A 25,028-nucleotide genomic window follows, 5' to 3' on the forward strand; every position below is an offset into this window, starting at 1 on the left:
TTCTGGGTAGTGGTTAGTACCCATCCACTGCCAAATAAGGCTGTACCTGCCCCAGTCCAACTTTGTCAGGCCTTTCTCCTTAGCCAACTCACTCCCTGGCCTGAGGTCCTAGAACGGGTGAAGAGATAAGCGATTCACAGGCTTTCTCAGCAACATGCCTCCAGGGGCTATGGGTTTCAGGATGCTGTTTCCTTTCTGGTAATTTCAACTAGCCCACTGAGCTTGTTGAGTAGAGCTGGCCTACATTACTGGACATTCTGGAAAATCCCTATAAAAATTCCCATCTGCAATGGCCATGACTGTGTTCTAAGTCCAGGGTAAAAGGGCCTGGAGGAGCAAGGCTGAGGACCACTGATGCATGTGCTTTCCTCAAGGTCTCTCTGCCTTGTTCCTTCCCAAAGCAGAAGGCCATTTCCCACTTCTTGCCTCTGCCGGGCCTAAGCCCAGTTGCAAGTCTTTCTGTGCCAGAGTGTAGGTGTCAGGACCAGGAAACCTGCCTTGCCCAGTCCTTCTGCCTCATGAGTTTCTCTCTGCCTGGGTCTGATAACTCAAGAGTAGTGGTTCTCAGATAGTTTTGGTTTCAGGACACTTTTCATACTTCTAAAAATTATCAAGAACCTCAAAGAGATTTTAGGTGTGTTATTCTATTGATGCATGGCCATCAGAAATTGAAACCGAGAAAATGCTAAAATGCATGAATCTATAACTAACTCCATATCCCATTAGCTGTTAGAGTGACATCACCATCACATCACATGGTATCTGGAAACCCCTCTCTCCCATGACAAGGATGAAAATACAAATAACATTTTTTTTTTTTTTTTTGTGGTACAGGGGATTGAATCTGCTCCTGAGGCCCTTGAATGTACTAGGCAAGTGCTCTGAGCTATACCCTCAGCCCTTTATATTTTATTTTGAAACAAGGTCTTGTTAAGTTGCTGAGGTTGGCCTTGAACTTGAGATTCTTCTGTTTTAGCTTCCAGAGTGGCTGGGATTACAGGTGGGGGCCACTGTGCCTGGCTGCAAATAGTATCTTCTGAAAACAAGCTGTGGACTCCTAGAAAGAGTCTCTGGGACCACACTGGAAGGACCTCAGCCTTAGAAGACCATGGCGGATCCCTAAGACAACACTGCTTGGGGTGGGCAGGCAGCAGAGGCATGGGGCAGGACTCTCCCCTCTGGTGGCACAAGATCTGGGGAAAATGCCAGTGTGGCATATGGTTTGTATGCACAATCCTGGCACAGGGATCTGAGGCTCCTAGACCCCTTCCCTGAGGCTTCCTCACTTGGAGAAAGTTCTAGTTTCTTCAATACAATTGAACTTGGGCATATCATTACTCTCCTCGGGCCTGTTTTTCTATTGAGAAAGTGGTGAAGTTAGTGGCTTGTAGACTTTTTCAATGATGAAAACCCCTCTCCTCTTGTTTCAGTGATTCCACATGAAAGTAGCTGTGCCTTCTGCAGAGTTCAAGTGCACGGGCTCTGGGGCATTCCCAATGAATCAAACGTGTGACTCCATGCATGCTGGCTCCCCTCTCCCAGCCTCAGTTGCCTCATGAGCAAAAGGGGTCTAAATCAGAAAACCACCTCCTAAGATGGTGGGAAACACATATGCAAAGTGCTGAGCTCAGTGATTGGAACGTGGTCGTTCTCTGCAAACCTTAACTATGACTGCGAGTTTAGTATCTGTTGATAGAAAAAACACACAACAGCAACAAAGGCCATAGGAATCTGGTTCTATTAAATGCCTCAGCCCCAGCCCTCCCAGTCCAGCCAACCACCCTGCCTCCTCCCTGACAGCAAGTATAAACACGTAAAGCCAGCAGAAGCCTGCCCGCGAGCGGCCCACCAGTGCTCAGCCCGGCTCATAAACCAGAGAAAACAAATGCAACCACTATGCTGAGTGTGGGCTGTGGGCTCTCTGGCAGCACCGGCTCTCCGCCTTGGCAGCAAAGAAACAGAGACAGGAGACCCAGGTGTCACTACTGTTCGGTTTCTTTTCATCTCTCCCTTGACATGAATCACGTCAATGAGCCCAACAGTATTGATCTGAAGGCTTCTAAGGCCCCTCACTAGGACCAAGGCTACAAGACCCATTTTCCCCCTTAGGGAAAAAAAAAAAAGAGAGAATACACTTCTTAAGGTCTTGGTTTTAAGAGATCCCTGCAGCCCGGGGCGGGGCAGGGCGGCTGGTGGGGGGGGGAGAACCCTGCCTACTCCACAAATGTATGATTTATTGGGATTACAGTCCTATAAGCAGTGTCTTAACAACATGGAACAGGAAATGCCTCCAATTTCCAGCTTAAAGCAGGCTCTGTTCTCTCTTGATGTGGGCAGGGCCTGGGGCAAGAGTCAGGTTGGCAGATGGGCAAAGGCTGGTAACTGGAGGCCAAGTAACTGAGCCCCAGGCAGGAGGATGCCTTGTGCCTCTATCCCCAATCTAATGTGCTGAGTGTCTACAGCCAGCAGCTTTGTCCCCCTCTGTGCCCTAGAGGAACTGGGCACAAAGACTGCATGTGTTGGCTGGGAAGGGCCATGAGACCAGGCCCAAGCTTGGCCTTGGGAAGCAGGGCCACCCCCGGTTTCACTCCCTGCCCCCCCGGCTGTGTGCACGGCAACTCTGGGGTGCGGGCCTGATTTTCTGGGCTGCAGGTAGGGGAGGCACATCACGCCTTGCTCCCTCAGGAGATTTCCCCATCAGCCTCTAAGTTCAGCCCGCCCCTCCTGAAAGCATCCTCCGAGCCCAGGAAAGCATGAGCCAGAGAAGTACAGGTGATGATCAAGGGAGGGGGCCTCCACCAAGCTTCCCACCCTCAGACCTAAATTCTTCCGCCAACTTTGCTCCACCTTGAGTGGGAGTCGGAGGCAAGCTCAGGGTTGAATAGGGTCAGGTCCCCTCACACTCCCCGCTTCTCACAGATCTTCCTGTGAAACACGCTGCTCCCACGCCCCTCCCCATCTTGCCGTCTGGGCTGGGTCTGGAGGTGGCAAGTAGTACTGCAAAGATGGCCCGATTTTCCCAATCAAGCGGTGGCTCCACAAACACAGACTTCTCTGAGAAGGTCGGGGTTGGCTTGGAGTGCTGGCCCTGAGGCCCTCTCCGCGGCTTCCCCGAGATTTCCACAGAGCCACTGTGGCCCAAAACCAAGCCAAAACATCCATGTAGAATAAAACCAACATTGTCCCACCGAAGTCAGATTCCACTCCCAGCACAAAGGAAGCAATTCTAGTCCGGCTCACATCTTGGACTAATTATTTTTCTAGAATTGCTGGGTAAACCAGAATGGTTTGGCTCAGCTTAGAGTCAGTGTTGGGCATGTTTCTCTCTTCGGACCCCCAGGCCTGTCTCACCCTGCCTGAGTCAGGCTGCTGGGCAGCTGACCTGTGTGTGTGGTCAGGTGACTTCCGTTTGAGGTGGGGCTTTAGACTTTCTGTGGGGGAAAATATACTTTTCTTATTAAGACTCATCTGAAACAGATTAGAGGTGCCTGATAAAGCTTGCCCAGACATGCATTTGATAATTTCTAGGTTTTTTTTCCCCCCCACTGTTGGGGTTGATGTGCATGCCAAGCACTTATTCTACCTTTGCCACATGCCCGACCCTATAGGGTCATTTATTTATTTATTTTGAACAAGGTCTCACTAATGTTCAGGCTGGCTGTGGGCTCCTAGACTTGAGCAATCTTCCTGCCTCAGCCTCACTAGTGGCTGAGACTACAGGTGTGCACCACCACACCTGGCTGGGGATACATATGGAGAGCCATTTAGAACCCACCTGAATCATGATGAGCTGGGAATCATTGCCCCGCTTTTGTCCCATGGTTGCCCTGGATGTCTCAAGGGCAGCCTAACTGCAGTGGGATGGAGGTCAACTATGTGACACAATTGGGGTACATAGGAATAAGAGGAAACCACTCACAACCAGCACGTACAGTACAGAGTGTACAACACACCAGGCACTGTTTTACATCTATTGACTGATTTACTCCTCATACCTGCTTTGTGAAGCTGGTATTATCACAATGCCTACGTTACATCTGGGGAAACTGAGGGCTAAAGAGGTGAAGAGATTTGCCCCACATCACGCACCCAGCCAGTGGCAGCACTGGGCTGTAAACCCAGGCAGTGTGCCTCGAGTCCGAGATCCTGGACGTACACTCACTGACATGGGTCAGTCATCTGGCCCTGGTTTGCATCGTCTTAGAGATGAGTTTTAGGCACTGTAACCTCATATAGTAACTTCACATGATGTGACTTAGTCTTCTGACTTGTATGGGGCAAAAGTGCACCCATACAACTATTCTTTTTGCACTTTTGGCATGGTACTCAATAAATTAGACCTGGAACCCTTCATTATAAAACAGGTTTGTGTGACATGGTTCTGCCCCACTGCAGCTTGTTTATAGTAGGCTGGGCTAAGCCAGGATCTTCAGTGGGTTGGAAGTATTAAACACGACATGCACTTTCCACTTACAGCATTTGCAACTTGCGGTGGGTTTATTGGGATGTACCCCATCTCACACTGAGGAAGATCTGGAATGTGTCACCCAACATGGACCACTCTTCAGAGGGAAGAGGGTTGCTACGACTATCAGCACCAGGACAACCAGGCAGGAGGTAGAACTGCTGTGTCAACACAGTGTTAGGTCACTTGGCTAAAGACCTTTTGCCCCCAGGTCCCTATGCCTGGCCCATGCTGCCCTCAGGCAGCGGGTGGTCCTGTCCCTCCCCCCAGCCAGCTCTGCAGGTCTCTGTTCTCTCCTCCAGCTCTGCACTCTGCCCCCACACAGTACTAACCCAATTTGTAATGCTTTCATTTGTTTCTGTGGGGTTTTGTCTGCTTTCTCCTTTGGACTATAATTTTTCTGAGGGCAGAGACTATTTTGCTCACTGGCGTCTCCCCATCCCTCAGCACAGGAACCCACCAGGAACTCAATTATTGAATACATAAGTAAGGCCAGGCACGTTTGCCATCCTGGAGGCCGAATCCTCTGGCTGCCAGCATGTTCTCAGGGCTCTGTTCTTACTCCAGAGCTCTCTAGTGAAGGGGAACTACTTTATCTCTGGTTCCTGGAGGCTTGGGTAGACTTGGGTATTGGCAAATGATTTTCTTTTCTTTTTTTTTTTTTCCCCTTAAAGTATATTTTTATTTGTAGATGGATACAATACCTTTATTTATTTATTTTTTATGTGGTGCTGAACCCAGCCCTCACACATGCTAGGCGAGGGCTCTACGACTGAGCTACAACCTCAGCCCTGGCAAATGATTTTCTTCAGATAAAATGAAAATAATTTCCAGATAAAAAGAGAGAACTGTTTCCCATGAGAGCTTCCCAATCAGGAACATGTGACAGCTCAGGGCTAGGCAGTCTTTGGGAAGGTGGCTGGGATGTTGAGGTGGAATTTTGCTGGGGAAGGAAAAAGGTAGATGTGGTTGTGCTGATCTCCATGAGACCTTAGGCCTTGGTGGAGGATACACAGCCATCTTTTTCTTGATGGCTGGGACTGACTCTGGGTGGGTGAGATGGGCTACATTCCAGTGGGGAGTGCACGTGGGCCACTGCCCCTTTACCCTTTCCCATGCAGCAGGGAAGGCCGTGCCTGAGCCTTGCAAGGTGCAGGGCATCTGCCCCATTTCCCAGGCCACAACTTCCCAGCATGACTGCCTAGAGGGTGGGTGGCTGGTCCAGCAGGCCAGGGTATCACCACGTCCCACACACTGGATGGAGCAGTGTAACAGCTGGCCTCCTCTACTTCCTGGGGAATGTGGCTCTCTTGGCTAATGGGTCACATCTCACCTACAGGGCCCCATGGCTGCCATATGTCAGAGACTTGTTTTCTTCTTCCTTGCTTGGGGTCTGTGGTAACTGACCAGAGACCACAGCTCTTTCACTATCTGGAAGCCAGAGAAGTGAGGGCCTCTAATCTGCTCAAATACACTTCCCTTCCATGAGCACTTGCCTCTGCCAACAAGGCAACCTTGGGAGAACCCCAGGGTTCACCCGTCCTGCTTTGCTCATCTAGTGGGACAGGGATGGGGGTCTTTCTATTCAAATGCCAGGCTGTGGGACAGGGATGGGATCTTTTTGTCTAGGCTCTAGGAAAAGGTAATTCTGCTCAAATTCAGCCTAGTGTAATCTCACAGCACCTCTGTCTGAGGCTGAAAGATGACCAATGTTACATGAAAAGCTTCTGGAAACTTCTGAGAGGAAGCAAAAACATGCAGCTCTTGAGGCTGAAAAGGATTATGCATGTAAGAAATTCTTAACAGGCAAATAGTGGCTTTGTTGATGGAGATGGGGCACTGGGAATGGGTATGTATCTGAAAAGAGAAAGAACAGGCTCCTAGGGTGGGGCCTTGACTCTATTTTCTGCACCCACATCCCAACTACAGCCTCAGGTAAGGCTCCAGCATGGGCTTTTAAGCAGCACACCATCACTTCTGGGATTTGCTGAGGGCCTAGTACATGCCAAGAAAGCATGAGGCCAATTTACTAAATTATCTCTAATCCTTACAGCCACCCTGCAAGGGAGGTATATTATTAGTATGTATTGTACAAAAGTGAAAACTGACCAAGACTAGTTAGCTAGTTAATGGTGGTTTTTCTGCCCTTAATAAAAACAAAATGAGCACCCTAGGATCTGTCACGATACCAACCTGTGGAGGAAATGCCCCCCTGGCCAGCAGAGAACCAGAAGGAGGCATTATTGAGCACCTGTGCCTTGGGTTCATGTCACCAATCTGCCCAAACTTCAGCTTTTGTACTCAAAGCCTTATCAGGCCGCAAAGTTGGCTGGGACTGCAGGCTGGACCCCAAGCTTCAGGGATGGACCCCAAGTTTAAGAAGGCTTAAGAGCTTCCTTCCAAACCTACCAATAGTAAGGAGCGTGGAGGGCGAGTCACAGCTATCAGAGGTGCTGGTGTTGGGGGAGGAGAGAACTCTGAAGAGCTGCTTGGCAGGCAAGTAGGAGCAGGTCAGAAAGCAGCCCAGCCTGGCTCCTGACAGGCCTCAGCTCCCATCCTGCTCCCATCCTCAGGGGCCAAAAAATCTCCAGCTCAGCCTCAGAAGCTGCCTTAAGAAAGCAAAATCAATTCGCTTTAGAGCTGGGATTTCCCTGCACCAAGGCGCTCTTAGAATCCTGGAGGACTGTGGACAAAGGGGATTGTTCCTGCCTGTGTTAGAAAAACACTCCAAACCAACACCAAGCCTGGGGCCCCGGCAGTTCCCAGTCGTCTTTTCTGTGAGGACTAGCGGGTATAACAATGGGACAGGAAGTTGTACGCACAGGGCAGCCCCCTGGGGGCACTTGTCCCCCCTAGGCTAGGATCCCATCTTGTCTTCGTGCTGTTATCTGGCACCGCCACTTCCTTTGTCTGCTCCAAATCCCTGGCTTGCTCCTTCCCTTATGCTGGGCAGATGCCCACACTCAGGCTGGCCACCCAGAGACAGCAAACTCAAATCTGACGGGAAAGAGGCCCCAAGTTGCTGGGCACTAGCTGCCCAGGGCACACTGGGAAGAGGAAGTGCTGACTGAGAGACCCAGTCCCTGAGTCTGGACCTCGCTCTCTGGGAGGGGAGGATTTACCACAGTGTGAAGTCACTGCATGAGCACAATCCAACATCCTGCCTGAGCTCAGCTGCCTCTTCCCTGCTGTGACCTTGGGCATGCAGTGGACCCTCTGGGCCTCAGTCTGCTCATTCGTAAATGGGAATGGAAGCAGCTTCCCTTAAGAGCTGTGGTGCGGATCAGCTAGGACGCTGTGTAATGTGCTTCACAGGCGCTAAAGCTTTGTCTTGATGCCTCTAGTCCGTGCAAAATAACCAGATCATATCACTCCCAGGTTGGTAATGGCAGCCCATTATGCATAGGCTGCATGGCCAAACCCGCGAGCACCAGCGACACGATACACCATTGACTACAGAGAGTACCTGATACTTGGTGTGCTTGGTGTTTGATCCCATGGCAGAGAAAATATCCAGGTTGTATAGTTTTTTGAAATCCTTGGGTGGTGGGTTTGTAGAAGTCTTTGTTCAAATCAATCTCTTGGGGACATCTGGTTTACCTCATTTTCTCTTACTCACCTGGCTCCTGGGCTACCAGGCACTTATCTGATCCGAGTTAAGGTGAAAATAAGGGCAGGGACCAAGGAGGGAGGTATATAAGTAAGAGAGAGAAAATATGCAATTCTGAGTAGATACAACTTTTAAATTCACCAATGTTTTTGGATTATTTGTGCATTAAACATGATTTAGCTATTTTAGTCCTTCCATAGGTTTATGATAATAGTAATGATACTGATGTGAGCAGCTACCATATATGGGGAGCTTATTCTGTGACAAGCCCTTTTCATGTATTACCTCATCTGATCCCCACAAAATCCTTTGGAAGTAGGTCAAGTCATTTTCCGTTTCAAGCTGGGGAAATGGTAGCTTGGGAAATTAAATAACTTGCCCAAAGTCACATAACTAGTAAATGACAGAGCAGGGACCCCATATTACAGCCTAACTCTTAAGGAGCTGAACCATGAGTCTCTACCGCCTATTTTGTGAACTGAACAAAATACTGTGTGCCAGGGACTATTCTATGTGCTGAGGACCTCAGGAACAAGGCAGATCTGTGGTCTTTCCATTAAAGGGGTCGGGAAGGGATAGACAAGTAAACAATTACTTAAGCAAGGCAATTTCAGAGAGAAAACAAGAGGGTGAGGTGATGGGGAACAGCTGGGGTAGGCGGGACAGCTCCCTGGGTGCACTGCACACTACCAACAAGTCGGTTTGGGAGTTACTGGCTACGCCAGCCTGGGGAATACATGGAAGCAAGTTCTTAACTCACCCAATAGCTATTATTTCATTTACTTCCATTTTGGGTAAACAGATGGAAATTTAATGCACAGAAAGGGGGAGAGGAAGAGAAAAAAGAGCTTAACATTGCAAATCTTCTTGAAATGGTATTTAGGGGAATCACAAGTCAGTATCATAAAGCCACCACTGCCATCATCTCTATTATTTGATAAGAAAACACTTTCGCAAGCTGAGCAAAAGATTAACGAGCCTGCTTCTTTAGACTGAACACACAGCCTATCGGTGGGTGCCTCTGATTTATGTAAAAAGCTCTTCGAGGGGAGCACTCCCCCTTGTGCATCTGGAAGGGAACAAAGAGGTGCCTGTCCTCACAATGGGGCGTCGCTTGTGTTGGGGCCGCTTGCCCAGAACTTGGGGTTCCACCCAAAGAAGCAGGCTTGGATCTCCACTTTAATGGGGAAAAAACATCAAGGCTGACTTAATCAGCTCAAGAGTCAGAGGAGGAGGGGCTGGACTTGACCCTGAGACCCTAGCTCTATGAGGATGCGCTTCTCCACTGGAAACCTCTGACCTGCAGCCTGACCTTGAACCATTTGCTCAACAACAATCAGTGCTGGCTTAGGGAAAGAACTAAGTTTTGTTTGTTTTGTTTTTGCAGTGCTGGGGACTGAACCCACTAAGTTACATCCCCAGTCTTTTTTATTTATTTTGAGATAGGGTCTCACCGAGTTGCTCAGGCTGGCTTTGAACTTGCCATCCTCCTGCCTCAGTCTCCTGAGTTGCTGGGATTACAGGTATGCATCAATGCACCTGGCTAAGTTTTGTGTTTCTGAAATGTGGATCCGTTTCTGTCATGAAACATGTGCTTTGAAATACTAGAAGTCCTTCTGTGACTTTTGCTGCTGAAGTCACCCTACCCATTTGAATCTCTTGTAGCTGTCCCTCAAGGCCCAGGTAGCCTGCTCCGCACCCCTCCCCCAACTACTCCAGCCTTTCCAAAGACCCTCCAGAATGTGGTGAAGGTGACGAGACAACCACAGAGAACAGACTGTGCCAGATACTGTTCTAAGTGCTTCACGTACATTAATAATGAATGCTACCCCACCCTGATGAAGCTGGCACAACTGGGGCTTGGGACCTAAATGACATGCAGGAGGCTGGATAGTTCACAAGCGGCTGGGCTGGGATTTGGATCCAGCAGACTGAGGGCTGACCTACTAATGCTCTGTCCTGAAGCTGAGCTTCCTCTTTACATAGGCCGTGGTTTTGCTCACTTCTTATTTCTCTCTTGTTTTTCTTGCCCTCATTAGGCTACAGACTCAAACACTGAAGCCAGTCTTTAAAATTCTCATTTATCCCTTCTCCACTGATCAACAGAAATACAGGGAGAAATATGAGTTAATAAGTAAAGCGCTTCCAGTGTGTCTGTCCTTAATGTGTGCTCTCTAATGGTGGCTGTGACTCACTGTTGTCATGGTGTTTATAATAGTGGTAACGCTATTCCTAGTTGTATCATTAATCATTATTATTAATGGTAGTGGTCATATCAGCAGTACTATTGGTAGTGGTATGAAGAATGGAAGTAGTAGTCTCACTGACCCAGATGTCACCTGAGAATCACGTTTTAAGAACTGCCACACTAAAGCTACATATCTATGGATGCTTGATATTAGTCAGATTGGACAATGCAAATCTGTGGAAAAAAGATGAACTTTACAACAAGAGTTCTGATTTGAACAAAACCCACATTTTAAAGTGAGATATACAGCAAAATTTGGGCATTGAATGGATATTTGATGTTCATAAGCATTATTCTCTATTTGAGGTCTGATAATTGTTCTGACCTTTTAGTGAAACATATTGAAATATTTATTTACAAAGGACATGAGTTCTGGTGCTTGCTTTCTGGATATATGCTATCATACATAGACACCACTGTCTGGAGAGTTGATAATATTAAGCAATTAGTGTTCATTTTGTGCTGGTGTGACAATGGTTACATTTTTAACCTTTATCTTTTAAAAATACAAACTAAAATATTTATAAACTAAATATGATGTTAGCATTCATTGCAGAATAACCTGAGGTTTGGGAAATGGCTGAATGAGATGATTATCTGTGAGTTGAAAACTGTTGAAAGTGGGTGATAGTAGACACACAGGTGTCTATTATAACTGCTTTATCCAGTGTATGTTTGAAATTTTCCATAATAAAAAGTTTGAAAATAAATGCAGAGAGAGGCTATTCCGAATGTAAAATGGGTCATCTAAATTTATTTATGATCATTATAATAACAGGAGGAAGATGGCGCTTTCTAAAGTGTCAGGCGCTGTATTGCCTCATTTAACCAAAGTAGCCACCCTGCTGTAGCCATTATTTTGCTGATGAGGAAATGGAGGCCCAGGAAGACAAGCTGAAGTGTCATGCTGCTAGGAGACCGCACACCTAGAACGACCCAAGGGCCTTGTGGAAGCTTCCATCACTGGGCGGCCTCCGAAGCCACAGGTAGGGGCTTCAGGTAGAGTGGGTGAAACCTACACTGCCTCCAAGGCTTCCAAACTCTGTTCACATACTTGCTGGAAACTTCTTGGCTAGCATGACAGGGATCAAGGCAGCTGAGAGGTGGACCAGACATACATTTATCTTCCCCTAGGATCTCACCTGGACCACAACCTCAACTTCTGAGCGTGCCCCAGGAGCCCCAGCAAAAGAACTCTGTGGGAAATGGGGACTAAGATTAGTATCACAGCAGCTTCATGTCCCTCCTGAAGCTGCCTGGTGGTGCAGGGCCACATCACACTGCGATGGGCGCGTGTCTGGGTGGGTCTGGGTGGGGCTCTCCCTCAAGCACAAGGCACACAGTGACAAGGAGCTTCTGGACCCTCTACTGCCTCCTTCCCAGAGAGGCTCACACTCTTGGAAGAGGGAAGAGCGAGGAATAAAACCCAGCCATGAGAAAGAGCTGGACTGTGGGAGAGGGGACCTTCTTGGCCACAAGCTCAGAACTCTCCTCACTTTGGTCCTCAAATCCTGGCTCTCTGGAGCTTCATTCTCTGCCACACTGCCCCTTACCTCTCCTGGGTACCTGTTTCTTCTTGCCACATGGTCACTGCCTATGTGGCTCCCTCCGTCTAACATAAATCAGCTCATAATCATAGGAGTGAGTACTTAGCAGGCTTGTGTCCCAAGACAGTTCTGAAAGTGTGCTCACTCATCTCCCCTCACCTCATGGGTGACAGTGAGAACTCCTGATAACGGTCCACAGAACCTGGGCCTTGACAGCTTTACTGACTGGCTGGAGGTTCAATGGAGCAGTAGGGTACAGTTTGAAGGCTGGCCTTGGGACAGCAGTTCCCTCCTCAGGCCTACTTCAGTTGGAGTCATGACACCAGGTAGTCATGACGCTAGGCTCCATCCCAGCCTGGGCTCTCCCAGCTTATGTCCTGGACACGGCAGGCCCCAGGCCTCCCTCCATAGAGGGTCATCATGCAGGACTGGGACAGGCTGGGGCTTAAGCAGGACAGGTCAGATGGTGGCCCACCACCATGGCCACTCTTCCTGGCTGTCACTCCTTCAGCGCCCCTTGAAGCAGAGGACTGGTTCAGCTCCCATGTACCTCATTCCTGTACCTCTAGCCATGTGTCTCTCCCTTCTTGCTTCTCGATGACACTATCATCCAGGTATTTTTAGGATATCCTCCTTTTAGTATTGAAATTTTAAAAATTAGAATTTTTCTCCCTAATGGTGGTTCCAATTTTCTCTTGAGCCTAATACTCAACTGAAATGACTCATGGAATAATACCTTTGCAAGCAGTTGACTTGTGCCACAGACTGTGGCTTTAGATAATTTGGCATCTAAACACACACGTGTTACCACCAGAGCTCAGCTGTGACACCACATGCAGATAAGCCGCAGAGAAACCCGAGGCTGTGTGTCAGAGCCCTGGGGCTGGGAACTCCTGGGGGAAAGCCAGAAGCTGCTTCTACACAGAGACAGAGCCACGTCACGGCCTCAGGGCCAAGAGGCCCAGCCCCAGGCAGTAGGCCTGGAGAGAGCACTTGTCCTCTTCTCCCAGCCACCTTTGCTTGGGTGGGTGCCCGGATCTGGGCCTCGCACCCTCGGGAACCTTACCAAACAGCAAGCAAGTCCCCTCTGCTGCTCCCCAGATGTCTGCCTTGCCCCTTCTCCTTCCCAGCCAACTCCTCTGACCACAAGGCTGTCGCCTCAAAGCAGAAACAGCTGGAGCACAGAGTGCTCTGGCTCCCCCTCCCACTGGATGCTCCTTTCAGAATGCCTGGATCTTTCTGAAGCCTCTCATCCTATGTCAGGCCCCGAGTGTCCTCGGCAACCTTGCATTTACCTTCCAACTTCCACAGAAACACAGTGATGACGGCATCATGATGACACTGGTAATAATAGTGCGGCAGCATTTACTGGGAATATATACCATGCACACATCACTTACCAGGCCACAGTTCTTTGTGGCCTCCCAGTGACAGATGGTTAGGTGGAGGTATGAGGAGCACGGTCTGTGTGGCCTTGGTCAGTTACTGAGTCTCTCCATGCCTCCATTTACTCATCTGTAAAATGGGGCTATGAAGAGCATGGCTTTCCTGGTAGTGTACATACCTGTAAAGTGCCCCACACAGTGCTAGCACCTGGTAAAGCTCCATCAATGCTGCCATCTCTGGATAACCCTCCCACCTGCCTCCCTTACCACAGGGGAAGCTTGGAACCTGGCATAAAGGCCCCAGGGTCCCTGAATGCCAGAGCTATTGTTGGTGGCCAGGCCACCTGATTCCAGGGCCACTGCACTCCCAGCTTCTGGTGTTGCTGTCTGTCCACAGGCTGGCCACCACTTTTCCAGGGGCTGTTTTTAATGAACCGCGAAGCAGGAACTGACCTTGGCCCCTGTATATTCTCTGTTCATTGGAGAGGTGCCTGGCTATGGAGCAGATGATGCCACGCAGTGCCACTCCAAGACCACGGGCAGCTGGGGCAAGGTCGCAGGCCACCTTCCTCCACATGGCCTCGCCTGGGCCCTACTGTGTGGTGAAATGAATGCAGACGGGGCTTCCTAAGCCGAGTGCTATCATCCCTGCTACCTGGACCATCAAGCACACAACCTCCGAGCCCCTGGGGGTATCCTGCCTTGAATGGCCACGTAGTGGCTTCCAGATGAGACTCATGCCAGCACATATAGGACTCAGGGTAATTATCAAAAAGCATATCCTCTAGGGAGAGGATTTTAAAACAGGTAGCCATCTAAGTGGACCAATTAGAAAAGGCGTCCTGTCCTCAGGCCGACATGGCCCTCCTGGGTCACCCTTGTACAACACACGACCTGTTTGTTCTTAGTGGTCCTGTCCTCAGCTGGGAAAGGGCCGGGGCCTTGTGGAGACGGCACTGGCAGGGAGACAGCAGACTTGGATGCTGGGTCTATTTAGGCACAAATCTGATGGAGATGAAAGAAATTCCAGGGCCCCAATGTTCTCATCTGTAAAATGAGCACATGGAGCAAAATGTGCCCAAGATCCCTAACAAAAATGATGACCAGCTTGACATCATCAGCATCAAAAGAGGTAATGGTACCAATGTCAGAGCCAGTTACCAATGAGCCACTGTCCTGGGTGCTTTTTCTTAAAGCATCAGCTCATCCAATCCTCAAGTAGAGAGAAGGATCTCATTTTATCTGCCTATCTATCTATCTATTTATTTTATTCATTCATTCATTCATTCATTTATGGCACTGGGATATGGCACCCAGTACCTCAGATGCCTCTGAGCTGCATCCTCACCCTGTTTTTCTTTTTTTTTTTTGAAACAGAATCTTAGTAAGTTGCCCAAACTTGAATTTGTGATCCTCCTGCCTCAGCCTCCCAATTAACTGAGATTACAAGCATATGCCACCAAGCAGAATATTTTGTTCTTAAAGGAGCAACTGAGTTTCAGAGAGCCCAGCTAGTGGGTACTAGAGGTGGCACATATAACACTGAGGCTAAAGCCCATGGTCTGAGCTTCACTGACCCCATGCTGTGACTGCCCTGGGGTTAAAAAAAAAAAAGAATCCCAGGCAGCCCCTGTAAACTCCCAGGCCACCTCCTCACAGTCAGGTGGCCTGCTCCAGGGCCCTTCTTGCCTTGCCAGTCAGCTGTCAGTCAGTCGGCCAATGCACATTTGTAAACACATCCTACTAGGAGGTCCATCCAAGGATGATCCCTACCGTTCATTGTTCAGGGTCATTCTTGGGGGATCCAGGTTGGGATTCTCCATGGACTCCATCTGTGGACACCGCAGGAAGTAGTAGAGTGTGTGGAGGGCATCCGGGGACCAGGTGATGGGCTGTGGCGGCTGGCGGGCCTGGCGGGCGGGGCTGGTGCCTGGACACAAGGGGTGGCGCCCCTGCATGTGGTGCATGGCTCGAGAGACCAGGTCACCTGGGGGGGGGGGTGGGGAGAGGGAGAGAAACCCAAGACAAAATGAGATCACAGCCCACATGTCCCAGGGATGCTTGTGGCTAAGAGAACCAGCTCCTTTCCCTTCCTGCATAATTACTATTTACCCCAGAGTCAACAGGCGGAGGTGGAAACTGTCACCTAGATGCACAATAGCAATTTAGTTTCCCTTTCATTTTCAGTCTTGCCTTAACAGCTAGTTAAACACTTGGCTGGGCTGGTCTCATCCAGAATTTATGCTAATGTGGTTTCTTTTTCAACATCCCCACTCTCTCCACCACCCCAGGGGCCTTTACCTAGCTGTTTGACCAAGGGAATTTCCCTGGGTCTCTCCTCCCAGCCTCCAACAGCCAGTGACAAGCTCTGTGGAAATTCTCCCCTATGCTGTCATGTGCAAAGTCCCAGGACTTCAGAGCAGAGATGTACTTTGACCTCGATCACTCAATGCCAATGGCCACCATCATCCAATAAGTGCCACTATGTGCCAAGGGTGCAGTTCCCTAGAAACATGATTTGATTCTTATGATGCTCAGGGGTCAAGTTTTATTCTCATTTTATAGATGAGGAAATTGAGGCTTATTTGATAAATAAACATTCCCTGGCCCCATGCATTCTCCTGGTCACGGGGAAGCTGAGGGGCGCATAGGTGGGGTTTAACTAGTTGTGGTCATGTGGCTAATGAACAGAAGAGTCTATATTTGAATCCAGGTCTGTTTGACTCCAAAGTCCATGAACTTCACTGTGAACTGGGCTGAAACCTGCCCTATTGGAGTCTGTGGGGTCCCAGGCCCCCATATCCTGTGTTGCTTCTGTCCAAGTTGAATCTTTTCAACATCCCACCAGCCCTGGACAGGAAATGTCCCATCATTGTTTGAGGTCACAATGCTGAGAAAGGATGGGCTGAAATAGCTCCAGACACCTGCAGGCACCTCTGTTCTGGAACAGTGGCGCCGCTTCATTCTCCTCAGGCCTGAGAACTCTGGGGGCTTCCCTTAGGGGTCATCATGTCCCCCTCCCATGGTGGGTCCTCACAGACCCTTCTATAGGAAGCCCTGGGACATGGCTTACCCTAGGGCGGCAGACATGAACAGGTTATAATTTGACAGTGAAGTTTCTTCAAATGTACAGCAGAGCCAATCCATTCATTTATCCAATTAATCTTCATTATGCAGCTCTAGGAGTCTGGAGCTGCTTTGTAGTATCCCTGGAGCCCTGCACAGGGTCTCCTGCACACTAGGTGCTCGGCAAACGTTTGGAGAGTGAACAAAGAAAGCCTTGTGCATGCATCTCATTTGTAAAGACAACTCTGGTAAGGCATGACTTAAGCTTATTTACTGCCAAATTTTCCCAGGACAAGCACAGGGACGGTGTCTGGCTTCCAAACAGGTATGAGTGACACTCATAGAATTAGAGCTCTCTCCAGAGTCCTCCAGGTCCCCACTCTCCCCACACTGCTCATCCTGCAGTTGTAGTTAGCTGCTGGGGTGCTCCTGGTAAACCCCAAAACTGCGACAGTTGGGGGCAGCGAGGTGCTGACACCCAGCTTGTGTCCAGAGACTGAGTGTATGGGTCTGGGGCAGGACTCTAGCATCTGTAGTTTGTGAAAGGTCTCTGGATGATTCTAATGTCTAGTCAGGTTTGAAAGTCCTCAGAAAACTGATCAGAGCCTAGATTCCAGAGTCAGATAGGTGTGGCTTCAAATCAGGGCTCTGCTCCTCCCAGGCTGTGTGCCCTAGTATAACTGTGAGAGCCTCAGCTTCCTCATCGGTAAAATGGAAATGACAGTACCTACTCTGCCAATTTCTAGGATTCAAAGAAATAATAAATGTCAAACACTTCGCATTGCATTTGGCACAGAGTAAGTGCTTGGGGAGGTTGAATATAACACTAATATTATTCATTATTTATTAATTGCTATTATTCCTCTTTCTACAGTTATCTCCCGAGGAGCTCTTCCTTCCAGGACCACTGCCTGTGGCCAAACACTGCCCCATGTTTCCCAGGACAGGAGGAGCCTGAGCCCTGACTTGCTAGATCCCAGCCCTGCCCTCAGGCTCCTGGGTGGCAGAAACCGGCATCCCAACCAGCAGGCCTCTGGCCTCCCACAGCCAGTTGCACGGCTAAGCTGAAACCTGGCTCCTGTTTCTCCAGGTCTAAATGTCATAACATTTGGCAGGACCACAGGACCACAAGAGGGAGAAATCAGAGTCTGTGATACCATCAAAGAGACATGCTGTTGAAATATCATTCCAAAGGCTCAACAAGGTAGAAGTCATTATCATTAATTATTTTTATTGTTGTTTTATTGTTATTGGTGGAGGACCCTTTGGCAGCACATTTCTAGCCAGATTGCAGGAAAAGAAAAGGAAGCTGTCCCTAAAGACTTCCTAGTAGGGAAGCCAGGAACTAAGAGGTTCCCCAAAGCTTTAGGAGGACCGTGAAGGTGGCGGGAGCTGGAGGTTCCCGTCTTCTTCTATCCAAGTCCCCCTATGAATGGTTTTCTCTCCAAGTCCAAAAAGACTAGATGCCAAACATTAAGACCAAAAGCTTACACGGTTCTGTAGCCCATTTACGGCCAAAGACAGAAGCTTGCTCTGGTGATTTTTCTCCTTGGCTACCTTTTGTTTTCTAGGCTGTGTGACAGATAAACTCTCATTTAATCTCAAAACCACCTTGGAAGAGAGGCATTTCCATTTTGCAGAGAAGGAAACAAGCTCACGGAGGGTTGGTGATCTGTGCCGGTTGTACAGCTAGTATGTGAATCAGCCTCCCATGCGTGTGCTCCGGACGGCTGTACCCTACTACTGAAAGTGGTCTGTGAATTGGAACAGGTCCCCAGACTGTTATTGGTTCACCAGTTAACTTCAGAAGTGGACAGTGAATTTAAAAAAAAAAAAAAAAAAAAGCCCATAGCAATTTGACAAGAGTAATTTTATGTCTAATAATAATCTGAAAAAATTGGGCTTGCATTTCACATAGTCATAGTTTTGTCTATCTTATTTCATTTTTCTAGACATTCATTTTTATGGTACTTTACTAAGTTTCTATCTGTAAGGGAATGGCGGGGATGTCATCCTTGGCCCTTCCCCAGGGCTAGTTTATGAAGCCCTGGTCCTGCCGGGCTGGGCTCCTTCTGGAACACAGGTGGCTGCTTCCTTGTACTTGAGAATCCATTGATCCTAGGCTCAATGAAACCTTGGTCTGAAGCCCAGAAACACCCACCAGGCAGGGAAAAACAAGCCCTCAGCCCTTGTTAACCATGAAAGACTTGATTAGAGGTGCTATGGGTTTCACTCTGGTCTTTCCAACCCTCATTATGAGCCATCAAATAAAAACAGCAGGCGAGAGAGTCTGGAATTTAGCACTGTCTTCAAAAATAAGGCCTTTAACATCTGGCTGCCTTTAAAAAAGAAGTGCTTCGTTTTGTTTATTTCTTATTCCTTCCCTTTAAAATTTTCATGGGTACAGAGGGACAGAGCAAAAACATTAGGACCTGAGTTCTCGGTGTAGCTGGACCTTATACAAGAATGAAACCTCTTAACCTACCTGGCAGGCTGGTCTTGGCAGGGGGTAGAGAGTTAACGCATGTAAAAACCAGGGTAAACTTGAAGGTCCAAGGTGCTTGTTGCCAAGTATCACTAGCCTCATTAAGTTCTTTAGTCTCAGAGAGAAAAATTACAATATCTGCCTCTACCTCTGTCTCCTCCCTCCTCCACAGCAGGTTAGTAAAACTTCCAGTTTCAGAGGGAGGGACAGAGGGAACATGGTGCGTGACATAGCCTGTCTCTGAAGAGATGTTCTGCAGTGACCTGAGCAGTGGCGGGGCCGGGATGGGGACCACGCCGGGGTTTAGGAGATGGAGTTGGGTAGAACTCATTCCTTCTAGAGCACACCTGTGCACAAATGCATGCTCACCAATACACACATAAATCCTCAGGTGCAGTTCGCTGTGCCAGGGACTGTTCTATGCACTGGGGACAAAGCAGTGGACCAAAGAGAACAAGTCTCAGTCCTCATGGAGCTGACACTCTAGTCAGAGAGGAGAGATGAATGGCTATTTATAAGTAAATATGAGGGTCAAGTGGTGGTCAGCATAACCCCAAAGCCACAGAGGGTAGCAGAGGGATGAGGGCGGGAGCTGAATTATACAGTGCCATTTGGGTGGAGGCTTGAAAAAGTGAAGGACCCAGGTGTTTGGGTGACAATGTGGCAGGCAGAGTGGAAAGTTGGCTGGGGACAAGGAGGGCACTTGACCCAGGCTGATTGGCTGTAGTGTGGTCGTGAGAGAAGAGTGGCAGGGGAAGAAGCCAGATCATACATCAGCTCGTGGGCTATGGTGATGATTTGGGGCTTTAATGAGTGTGCTGAGAAGGGGAGAGGATAGATATTGAGCAGATGAGTGACATAGACCATTGCATGTTTTAAGTGGCTTCAACTTGGGCAGAGTTGGTAGCAGCAGAGGTGGTAGAAAGGGGCAGACTAGAACTCAGGATAGTTTTAGAAGGTACAGTCAACAGAGCTTAGTCCCCCCTGGGGAGGCTTCTGAGTATCCCCCATGTGCTTGGCTTGGACTGTAATGGGTGCCAGAGCCTGATCTTGGCCTTGGCTGTCAGATGCTAGATGTAGGCTGTTGGCCACAACTGGGAAGCCTACAGCCATAAGCAGCTGAGCACGCAGAAAGCCAGACCCCTTGGGAGGCGAGCTCTGATCCCTGTCCCTGTGACTGGGGGGACAGCACTTTTCTTCTCTAACCTCAGTTCTCCCATCAGGACAAGCCTGACTGAATTGTTCTGAGGAGTAAATGAGATCAGTGGCAGAGGTTGGGCCTTGCACAGGTTAAACCCTCAATTAATATTCAGTGGCTAAAGGAACCCAAGCTGCTCTCTCATGCATGGAGGTCTAAGAGACCTCACTGTGCTCAGGCAGGAGAGCTCATCAGAACACAGACTGTGCGTGGCCCAGGATAGATCACCGTCCAGGAGACATTTGTCAGGGTGGAGATCAAGCCTCACCCCAGAGCCCACTTCCTTTAGGGTCCCTCTAGGGCAGGGGACCCAGGCCACCAAGCACCAGCTCTGTCAGCTGTCAGGAGACAGGAAGCTGGAAGTCCTCCGTGACCTTGAACCTTCATTTCCTGTCCTGGGATGTGGCAAGAATAGAGGAAGCAGTATTGTGGAGGAACAGAAAGACTTGTCCTTCACTGTTCAGAGGCCAGAAAACAAACAAACAAACAAACAAAAAACCACCAAAAAAAACCCAAAAAACTAAAAACAAATTAAAACAAACCCTCACAAACAGGGAAGGCTGGACAGAATGAAGCTTTGTTTCCCATGCTGTGACCCTTGGGATGTGTCACCATCCTCCACTGGGTGGTCTCAACAGGGTAAGGGAGAAATAAGGAGGCAGAGTATGCAGTTTGACTTCTTAAATAAGTGGGGTAGGTAAGGAGAGGGAGAGCGCAGGATACAGCCTGGGATTCCCAACTGTGTCCCACAGAACCCCGGGGTCCTGGCAGATGCCGCAGCTGGCAGACGGGGGGCAGGAGCCATGGAACACACCCTCCTTCAGCCAGGGGGACACAACTGTTCCCTTCTGTTTACTATACTGAAGCGTTAGAAACAGTATTGGTTGTAAATTCGGAGGCTTTTAGGTCAGGCAGGTGACATGAACAAAGAAGGCCAGTTCTGTAGCAGAGCAGGGAGACTCCAGGCCACCCAACCAACTTCAGCTTAGCTCCGGGCAGGGCTGGGGAGCAGGGCTACTAGGACATCAGAGATTTCAAGAGAAACAAGAAGTCCAGATTTTATGTGTGGTTATGTCCACATGCTGACCAAGTCTTACATGTCCGTGGGCCACTAGTCTGCCACCTCAGGCCTACGAGGATCTAGCTTTCAGGGGGGCACATGGAGTTTAGAGGTAGTGGCCAGAACCAGATGGCGGACCCTTCCTTGCCCCCCCCCCCCAGACCCCTGCTCTGCAGTCCGGCCAGATGCCGAGGCCAACTTACTCAGCTCCGAGATGCTGCCCACGCAGGTGGCCAGGAGAGACTGCTCCAGGGTCCGGAGCTCCAGCTGGGCATAGGCATCGGCTCGCTCATCGTGGCCCAGGGACCCTCCATTGTAGGGACTGAAGTACGCGGGGAGGGAGAGGACACCTGTGGGGAAGCAAGATGGAGAGGTCACACTCGGGAAGGCAGGAAAGCTCCTGGGGCCTCGGTCGCCATGGCGGGGCTCAGCCCCCATCCCCTTCCTCTGATGCAGAGGGGCCAGAAGGGTGCACCTCTCCCTGAGCCTTGAGGACATGGGCCTTTTTGCTGTGCCTGGTACTAAGGGGGTCAGAATGAGAAGTGGCCCACCGTGGCTGTGGCTTTAACCTGCTGGATACCAGCCTTTGATGGAGTTGCTCCAGGACCTGGCCTACGCAGGCTCCCAGGCCACTCACTGAGTATCTACCGCAGGCCTGACTGGCCCCAGGATTGTGCTCCTCTCAGTGTTGTGTGATGACAGAGACGGTTTTGTTTCCATGGTGCTCAGGGGTGGCTGAGTCAGAGGTGCTCTCCTGCCCACCCAGAGGCCAGTGTCACCCACGGAGGCCTCTCATTTCCCCAAGTTATCCCCTTTTTTCTTCAAGCCCACATGGGGCTGGGAGCTGCCACTGAAGAGGAACACTGCCCTCTCCACTCCAAGAAGGGGACTCATCCTAGCCCTTGGCCAAGTCCAATTAGCGTTTCTCATTAGCACTTCAACAGCCAGGGAGCAGAGCTGTCAGGATAGATCCCAGGGGGTGACAACATGCAAGTCTCTCCAACTCATTGTGTGTCTTCTTAGAAAGCACCAGAAAAAGAAGACAACTGGCCATTTGGTTTTTTGGGATTGGCTCACTTTATTTAGCATTATATTCTCCAACTCCAACTATTTACCTGCAAATGCCGTGATTTTATTCTCTTTTAATGCTGAGTAATATTCCATTGTGTATAGATGCCACATTTTCTTTATCCATTCATCTACTGAAGGGCATCTAGGTTGGATCCACATTTTAGCTATTGTGAATTGTGCTGCTATAAACAATTGATGTGGCTGTGGGAAGGTGGGTAGGAAAGATGGCAGAATGAGACGGACATCATTACCCTAAGTACATGTATGAAAACACGAATGGTGTGACTCTGTGTTCAACCAGAGATGAAAAATTGTGCTCCATTTGTGTAATATGAATTGAATTGCATTCTGCTGTCATATATAATTAATTAGAATAAATAAATTTTTTTTTAAAAAAAGAAAGCACCTACAAAACACAATCAGCCTGTTAAAATTACATGTTGCTTCTTTAAAGCATGTGGCCACAGAGATTCCAGTTGCCATCAGAGCCTGGGATTCCCAACTTCTGGTAACTGCTGTTTCTCTCTCAGTGCTATTTTTTTTTCCCAACCTTCCACCCCATTTTTTTTTTCTTAAGAAAAATACCCACAGAGATTTAGTCACCTTTGGGAAAAGCCTCCTAAAATTTCTTGAGATAACTGGACAGCCCCTGGGCTGTGGCCAAGTCTGGGTTAGAACCCCTTGTCCTGAGCCCGTGTGATGTGACCAGGATGCACCGGGTGCTGCAGCAGAGCAGGACCACGGGGCCTTGGAGTGGAAGTTCTAGGCTGGCACTTGACCAGTGGGGTGCTCTCGGGAAGGTTCCTTAGCCTCTCTATGCCTCAGGCCATCATCGAGAGCCCCAGTCCACAGTACCAGTCGTCAATTCCTGCACCAGCACATGGCTCAGAGCGAGGGCTATCCTGGTGCTATTTTATTTTATTTGGGAACACAGGCTTTATTTATCTGTCTCATTCATTCTTCATATTCAAAATCGAAGGACTGACACTGGAAGAGCATCCAAAACTCGCTCAGGTAGGCAAATGGAACTAAGATTCAAATTCAGGTCGGGATGACACTAGAACATGAACAACTGACCCCCACCCGGCTCCCCACTCCATGAGCCCAGAGCCGAATGAACACATCACCCAGGCTCCCCACTGACTGACCCTGTCTGGTGGGTCTTGTGTGATGACAGCCCCTTCCCACCCATGGACACCCCCTACTGAGCCTTGAGTCTCTCTCTCTGGGTGCAGGGCAGCCTTCCCCTAGCCCAGGCCCCGGGGTGTCTTCCTCCACCATTCTGTAGGTTCAGTGATTGATACATATCTGCTCTTCCCCAGAGCCAGGCCTCCCTGTCCTCCTTCACGCTGAAGTGACCGAAGCCTGCCCCCATGTGCCTCTCTTCAACCCTTGTAGATGACAGCAGGCCTGCCACCCGAGCCAGCGCTGACCCTGCAAAACATGGCATCAAAGCAGTTGTTTCCCAGGGAAAGCTTTGTTTGCCTAGAGGAGGAGGAAGAGCATGTGACGAGGTCTCCCCCAACCTCCTGCCCAGGCCCTGTTCCTCAAGCAGCAATTCTCCCTGACCACTGAGTAACCAAACACATTAGGAAGAGCGGGTAAAACAAAAGAGAAGGCCATCCCAACGACAAGCTGCAACCCACAGTCGGGCCCACAGCTGCCAGAGCCCTGGCTCAGCCCGGCTCCTCCCCTCCTCTCCCTTACTCCACTATAGAAACGACGCTGGAGACATGTGGATCAAATTTACAGTGCTTAGGGCAAGGGGACAGGAAATTCAGCTGATTTGTCAAAGGATTCCCAGAGAGAAATATTATGTCAATAGATCCAGTAACAGGAGCTGGCAGCTCCATTAATACCAGTCTCCATTTTCGTAGTCCTCACCCACCCAAAGGGGCTTTCACTTAATACCATGGCAAAAGTAATTATGAACCTATCGTTAATAATAGCAACGGATAGCATCATGTTTCTGTGTGCCTTTTGCTTTTAAGAGACTCCTGACATCTAGTAACTGATTATTCTAGCGAGGGAGACGGGCAGTGGTGGTATGGGACGACCACAGCTGACTTTCACTGAGGGCTTGCTTATGTGCCAGGTACTGCAATAGCAGTTTGCATATGTCACCGCCTTTATGCCCAGGACCGCAGGAGGTATTACCCCATCTCACAGATGGGGAAACTGAGGCAGGACAAAGTTTAGTGCCTTGCCCAAGGCTACAGAGGTTACCAGAAGCTGAATGGGGCTGGAAACTAATCTCTTCATTCTTGAGCTCCTGAAATGAAATGACTTCCTCCTTTGGGGCACCTTGTCCTTCTACAATTAAGCAACCCCTAGGATATTTAAGGAAAGTCTGTTTGGGCCTGAGGTTTGATGGGAAGAAATGCAAAGGCAGAAAAAGGACTCCTGGAGGCCTCCCCTGAAACCACAGCGGGAAGGCTCCCCCGCCCCCCCCCCCCCCCCCCCCCCCCCCCCCCCCCCGTCTTTCCATGCAGCTTGTCTTCCCGCTCTGCTCCTGAAGAAAGCCTCCTTCGCATCAATCCTAAGTTTTTCTCGGTCCCACATAAGCTCATTGTTCAGCAATTCTTATTAAACACGGAAAATATTTCCTTTACACTCTCTCATTGCCTCCATGTCTTCTTTTCCCAATTCCCACAGGGGCCCGGGGCAAGGTCATGTCTGGGAACAGGAATTTCAAAAACAAAGGAAAACCCCTAAACCAAAACAAAAACAAGAGAAAAGGCATCCCTTTTCTTTCATTCAGTAGAATCCTTACGAAAATTTATTTGTTCTAGTCATGATGGAAAAGCAGGCATGCAGGAGTGTTCCCTTCACTCCTTTATTAATTAATAAGGACCCCAAATCAATTCCTGCTACCGAGGAGACCCACCAGCAA

General features: G+C 49.2%; 1 protein-coding gene across 5 annotated transcripts in view; it reads right to left on the bottom strand.

The window, feature by feature from the left end:
• Nucleotides 1-25,028, bottom strand: part of Abtb2 (ankyrin repeat and BTB domain containing 2) — a 162,354-nt gene that overhangs the window by 21,456 nt on the left and 115,870 nt on the right. For all 5 annotated transcript variants that reach the window (XM_046455879.2, XM_046455883.2, XM_046455882.2 and 2 more), the window contains exons 2-3: nucleotides 21,268-21,414; nucleotides 15,029-15,242 (exon numbers count right to left, since the gene is read on the bottom strand). In XM_046455879.2, coding sequence (XP_046311835.1) covers nucleotides 15,029-15,242; nucleotides 21,268-21,414 — 361 coding nt within the window. The remainder of the gene's footprint in view (nucleotides 1-15,028; nucleotides 15,243-21,267; nucleotides 21,415-25,028) is intronic.

The sequence above is a fragment of the Marmota monax genome, unplaced genomic scaffold (genome assembly GCF_021218885.2).
Source record: "Marmota monax isolate L192 unplaced genomic scaffold, Marmota_monax_Labrador192_F-V1.1 WCK01_AAM20220418_F8-fsc00047, whole genome shotgun sequence".
NCBI classification, from domain to species: domain Eukaryota; kingdom Metazoa; phylum Chordata; class Mammalia; order Rodentia; family Sciuridae; genus Marmota; species Marmota monax.